Genomic DNA, 6,116 nt, shown 5'->3' on the forward strand with positions numbered 1-6,116 from the left:
GGGGGTGGGGGGTGCGGGGGCAGCAGGCCGGGACCCGGGGCTGAGTGGGGTACAGGCAGCAGTGGCCTGGCACTCATTCCGGGCGCTGCCGTCACGTAATCAGTACAGGCTGCCATGTTCTTGGTTGGTTAGACCCACCATGCAGGGGTTCCCTGGGGCAAGCCTATGTCTGGGCCTCATCCGGGTCTCCGGCCCCTCAGCCCCATCGGAGAGGTCTTTCGAGCCCGCCTCAGGCAGTTCCCCTCCCTGGTCAACTGCTGCACCATCGACTGGTTTAACGAGTGGCCAGCAGAGGCGCTGGAGTCTGTGGCCAACATGTTCCTGAATGAGATCCCCGAGCTGGAAGCCACTGCTGAAGTGATTGATGGCCTGGTAGGTATCCCCGTGAGGGGCCAGCCTTGGAGGGGGTGGGGGTGGGGGTGCCAAGCATGGGCTTGAGGTCCTCGAGCTGTGGCAAAGCCTTTGGGCAGGCAGCCTTACCTGCCATCACTTCCATCTCCTCACCTGAACACCAGGGCCGTGCGATGGGCTGTTGGGGTGACCCTTAGTCAGATGGCTGTGGTTTCTCTGTGGTGCTTCCCCAACCCCACAGCCCCGAGGCATGAACGCAAAGAGAGGAGCAGCACTCGCATGGTCTGGTCCAACCCCAGAGGCTGTGACCAGGGCACTGAGCTCAGGGCTGGGGGACACCTGGGTCCCCCTCCAAAGCTGGCTGTGCACTGACGGTCTCTGGGGACCCAGGGTTTCCATCTGAGACACACAGCTGTTGGACTTTCTCTGCTCACAACACAGCACGGGAAAGAGCCCGCTCAGCGTCTGTCCCATTGTGAGTCAGGCCTAGCGTGAGCCCCACCCGACACACACAGAGCCGGGACGGACAGAGTCAGCGCAGTTTGCGAAAAGCACCGTGACCGCGGCTCCCAGGAGAGTCCGTCATCTCGGAGCTTGAACCAGGCGCTGCCCGTTGGCATCCGGCTACAGCACGGTCACTGTTTGGAGTAGACAGCGGGGACTAACGCGGCCGAGGTGGTGGATGGTGTGCGGCCGACCGCGGAAGCGGTCCCAGAGCTCCTGTTTGGAGTTGTGTGTGGGAACGGAGGCAGGGGGACAGAACCGTGACCTAGCCTCCCGTGGCTTCTTATGGAAGGAAACTACCGTTCCGTGCCCCCACTTCTCTCTGTGCAGACCCGTTTGGAGGGGTTGAGTTGGACAGCGTAGAGTCGCTATGTGGGACTCGTGGCGGGCCGCTGTGAGCTGTGGGCTGAGCGAGGGGGCGGGGTGGAGGGTCCTGCACCGGGCACAGCGGCTTCCCACCTCCCCCAGATCCAGGTGTGTGTGTGCATCCACCAGTCGGTGGCCAGCAAGTGTGCTGAGTTCCTGGCCGAGCTGGCCCGCCACAACTACGTGACCCCCAAGAGCTACCTGGAGCTGCTCAACATTTTCTCCATCCTCATCGGGCAGCGGAAGAAGGAGCTGAAAACTGCCAAGACCCGCATGAACAGCGGCCTCGACAAGGTGGGCCCGGGGCAGCCCAGCCTGCGCAGTGGGGGCGGGCAGGGCTTCCCATCCTTGTCCAAGGGCCAGAGCTACAGGCCAAGGGCAAAGTCACAGCAGGGGGTCTGTCCTCCGTGTCCTCAGGGCTGAATGAGGCTGGCCCTGCAGGGCCCCTTATCTGGCTCCCCCAGGCCCAACTCCCTGTGCATCCCCCCCCCCCACCCCTCTGTCCCCCCAGCTGCTGCGTACCGCGGAGGATGTGTCCAGGATGCAGGAGGACCTGGAGATCATGCGGCCCATGCTGGAGGAGGCCGCCAAGGACACCATGCTCACCATGGAGCAGATCAAGGTGGGGGCTCATGCAGGGACCCTCCCACAGCCCCAGCTCTCTGAGGAGCCTCAAACACACACAGACACACACGCACCACACACCCCTTTTTCCCACCACAGAGAGCTGTCAGAGCTGCGGGCATGGGGCCATCAGCACAGTGGGTGGCCCTAGGACAGTCTGGCAGACAGGGTGCCGTGTCATGCTTGCTCAGCAAAGCCCCGGGTGCTGCAGAATGTCCCAAAGGAGAAAGCAACCTGTGGAAGGGGTGCCCTGTTCCACCAGGGCACTGGTGCAGCAGCATAGAGAGCCCTGAGCTCTGGCCGGGCCCACAGGGAGCTTGTAGTTGTGCGCCAAACCCAAACCCACTGCCACCAAGCAGGTGCCCACTGGGGTGGGGCAGACCTGTCCCCACAGAGGCTCCAAGGCTGTAAGTCTTTATGGGAGCAGAAAGCCTCAAACTGCTGGCCTAGAGATTACCAGTCCATGAGGAGCCCACCAGGCCACTGGGGCTCTGGAACATTCAGATCTCAATGGCGTGTCACCGCCAAGAGCAAGCCCCCGCTGGCCTCACGTCCCCTGCTCCTGGGGGCCTGTGACCCAGGGAGAAGGGGAACCAGAACATGTCTGAACTTCCCTCCCCCACCCAGGTAGACACGACCATTGCCGAAGAGACCCGGAACTCCGTGCAGGCAGAGGAAGCCAAGGCCAACGAGAAGGCCAGGAAGGCCCAGGCCATCGCGGATGACGCTCAGAAGGACCTGGACGAGGCCCTGCCGGCCCTGGACGCGGCCCTGGCCAGCCTGCGCAACCTAAACAAGAATGACGTGACTGAGGTGGGCACCCACCCCAGGGCCCAGAGCAGTGAGCCTCCTGGCCAGGCTGTGCTACGCAGAACTGGGAGACGGCAGAAGCCCTAGTTTGGGGCTGGTCCCTTGGGAGACCCACAGGCACGGCCTTTGTCCTGTGGTGGGAGGGACCGGGCTGGTGGGCCCTGCCCTGTCTGGTGGCTGTGCCCGCCCAAGCGCCCCCTCAGGGACGACCTGACCTGGCCTGCAGGTGCGGGCCATGCAGCGACCCCCGCCGGGCGTGAAGCTGGTCATCGAGGCTGTGTGTATCATGAAGGGCATCAAGCCCAAGAAGGTGCCCGGGGAAAAGCCAGGTTCCAAGGTGGACGACTACTGGGAGCCAGGCAAGGGGCTGCTGCAGGACCCCGGCCGATTCCTCGAAGGCCTCTTCAAGTTCGACAAGGTCAGGGTGCCTGACCAGGGCATCAGCATCCAGCAGGGCAGGGGTCGGGGAGCAGCCTTTCCCCCACACCCCAGGTACCCGCAGGTGCTGTGGTCTCTGCCTGTCCACCATAGCCAACTCAACTTCCTGGGCCACCAGACCCTGGCCCCAGAGGCATCCCACCCTACCCCACCCCATCCACCAATGTGGCCAGACAGACCCACCAACAGATGGGACAGAGGGCAGTCTCACCCCGGCAGTTTCTGCAGCCCCCAGGGTGTCAGCCAGGTCATATTGAGGCTCCGCAGCCTGGAGCTCCCTTCAGGTCCTGGCTGCCCGTCACCCCCATACCTTGTCCAGGGCCTTCCTGTCTGCTGGCCCATCTTCCCTGGCCTCACCCCACCCCTGCCTCTGGGCTGGTCTGACTGACAGTCTGTGGCCCCAGGTCCACTGGCAGGCTCTCAGGGGTGCGTCTCTGTACACTGGGAGGACAGAGACCATGGCCAAGCTCAGAGCAGCTGGGTCCCCTACTGGTTCCCACTGGCCTAACCCACACCCAGAAAGGGGTACTCCCAGCAGCCAGTGCCTGGGTTCACGGGGCCCCTGCCCCCGGCCTCAGGGAGTTTGGCGGCAATGCAGAGTCCTGGGCCAGCATCCCAGGCTACAATGGGCGCAGAGTGGGAAGTGGTTGTCCTTGACTGTGAGCCGGGCCAGTGTCCACTCTCTTGCCCCCACCTGCCGACGGCACCACAGCCTCTTGAGTTTTGTGCAAGTCTGGGCCAGGCGTCCCTGGGGGGCTGTGATTAAGCTCTCAGGTAATAACGGAGAGGTTAGAGGTCTTTCTTCTGAAACCCCTGCCTTTCCAGAACCATCTACAGGGTCAGAGGGGCTCAGCATGGTGGCCAGCTGGGATCTGGGGGGCGGGGAGTGTAAGTTACTGGTTATCAGGGGAGGAGCACTAGGGGGACAGCAGCTGGAAGGAGGAGATCCAGGCACACATCCCATGGGCAGAAACCGCCTCCCCGCGTCCCAAACCCAACACATCTAACCCCTCGGAGCTCAGGGACACATCGTCCTCCCCCCGCCCCGCCCCCAGGACAACATCGGGGATGCAGTGATCAGAGCCATCCAGCCGTACATCGACAACGAGGAGTTCCAGCCGGCCGCCATCGCCAAGGTGTCCAAGGCCTGCACCTCCATCTGCCAGTGGGTGCGCGCCATGCACAAGTACCACTTCGTGGCCAAGGCCGTGGAGCCCAAGCGGGTGAGGGCCGCCTGCGGGGCCTGGCTGGCGGGGGCTGCGGGGGCCTGGCGGCGGGCGCCCTTCGAGCTGGCCTGGGCTCTGTGCAGCAAGCCCTGCGGGAGGCGCAGGACGACCTGGAGGTGACGCAGCGCGTCCTGGAGGAGGCCAAGCAGCGCCTCCTGGAGGTGGAGGACGGCATCGCCACCATGCAGGCCAAGTACCGCGAGTGCGTGGCCAAGAAGGAGGAGCTGGAGCTCAAGTGCGAGCAGTGTGAGCAGCGCCTGGGACGCGCCGACAAGGTGCGCCGCGCCCGCCGCACCCCACGCGCCCGCCCGCCCCACGCCCCGCCCCGCCCCTTAGCAGGGCAGACGAATCCCCGGCCCGGCCCCTGCCTTACAGCTCATCAACGGGCTTTCGGACGAGAAGGTGCGCTGGCAGGAGACGGTGGAGAGACTGGGGTACACGCTGGACAACATCTCGGGGGACGTGCTGGTGGCCGCCGGCTTCGTGGCCTACCTGGGCGCCTTCACGGTGAGCCGCCCCTTCTGCAGCCCCAGCCCCTGCATGGTGGGCGGCCTAGGGGGTGCTGTCTGCACAGCGTACTCACTCCCCAAACACGCCCAGTGCCCCGCATTAGGGAACCCCGTGGGGAAAAGGAAGAACCACCTGTCTGTCCCCAAACCAAACTCCCTGCAGCTAGGCCGACCTGGACTCCCACTGACCCAAGTGTAGGGGAGGACGTCCCTACCTTGCAGTCAGGTTCACAGCCCGGGGCCGTCCTGAGCACTGCACTGTCTCCCCTCACCCTCACAGCCACCCTCACTGTGGGGGTGTTAATGTGGGGAGGCTGGGATGTGTGGGAGCCTGAGCGCGGCCTCTCTCAGGGACAGTACCGCTCGGCGCTCTACGACCATTGGATCAGGCAGCTCAAGCTGCACCAGGTCCCCCACACCACGGAGCCCACGCTCATCGGGACGCTGGGGAACCCCGTGAAGATCCGCTCCTGGCAGGTGCCCGCCGGGGTCTGGGCTGGACGGGGCCGCACCCCCACGGGCCCTGCAGTGGATGGTAGTGGGCAGAGGCGTCGAGTGGCCACAGAGAGCTCCGGGGTCCTTTCAAGAATACCGGGGAGAGCGAGCGAGGCACAGAATGCAGGCCAAGGGGACACCCTGAGAGAGGCCCAGTCTTGGCTGCACTGGACCTTGAAGGGCAGGGGGAGACAAGGTGGAGGCAGAGCCCCGTGTGAGCAAAGGAAAGGACCAGGGAGCCGGCCATGCCTGTGCCTACAGAGGCAGGGACTTCCCCGGGGGCAGAGAGCTTGCCTCATGCTGGGCCCCAGAGGGAGAGGTAAGACCCTGGCACAAGCACCGAGGTGAGGTGAGGAGGGGTGGTGCCCCGGCCAGAGCCTGGAGCCAGCCCAGAGCTGCCCCACAGATCGCAGGCCTGCCCAACGACACGCTGTCGGTGGAGAATGGGGTCATCGCCCAGTTCTCCCAGCGCTGGGCCCACTTCATCGACCCCCAGGGCCAAGCCAACAAGTGGATCCGGAATATGGTGAGCTTTCTGCTGCCTGAGAGCCCCCCGCCCCTCCAGGCAGACCTCGAGCCAGCCCTGATCACCGCCCCCCCCTCAGGAGAAGGACAACGGGCTGGACGTGTTCAAGCTGAGTGACCGGGACTTCCTGCGCAGCCTGGAGAATGCCATCCGCTTTGGCAAGCCCTGCCTCCTGGAGAATGTGGGCGAGGAGCTGGACCCCGCCCTGGAGCCCGTGCTGCTCAAGCAGGTGGGCCTGCGCAGGGGTGGGCAGCCTGCTCCGTGGGT

The 6,116-nt window shown here is 64.8% G+C and overlaps 1 protein-coding gene across 1 annotated transcript in view; it reads left to right on the forward strand.

The window, feature by feature from the left end:
• Positions 1-6,116, forward strand: part of DNAH1 (dynein axonemal heavy chain 1) — a 58,414-nt gene that overhangs the window by 45,803 nt on the left and 6,495 nt on the right. The window contains exons 49-59 of the mRNA XM_045297415.1: positions 201-372; positions 1,324-1,515; positions 1,733-1,843; positions 2,473-2,658; positions 2,882-3,073; positions 4,149-4,316; positions 4,403-4,594; positions 4,695-4,826; positions 5,180-5,305; positions 5,730-5,849; positions 5,929-6,078. Coding sequence (XP_045153350.1) covers positions 201-372; positions 1,324-1,515; positions 1,733-1,843; positions 2,473-2,658; positions 2,882-3,073; positions 4,149-4,316; positions 4,403-4,594; positions 4,695-4,826; positions 5,180-5,305; positions 5,730-5,849; positions 5,929-6,078 — 1,741 coding nt within the window. The remainder of the gene's footprint in view (positions 1-200; positions 373-1,323; positions 1,516-1,732; positions 1,844-2,472; positions 2,659-2,881; positions 3,074-4,148; positions 4,317-4,402; positions 4,595-4,694; positions 4,827-5,179; positions 5,306-5,729; positions 5,850-5,928; positions 6,079-6,116) is intronic.

The sequence above is a fragment of the Echinops telfairi genome, unplaced genomic scaffold (genome assembly GCF_000313985.2).
Source record: "Echinops telfairi isolate 266 unplaced genomic scaffold, ASM31398v2 ScPeMD7_7420;HRSCAF=8458, whole genome shotgun sequence".
NCBI lineage: Eukaryota > Metazoa > Chordata > Mammalia > Afrosoricida > Tenrecidae > Echinops > Echinops telfairi.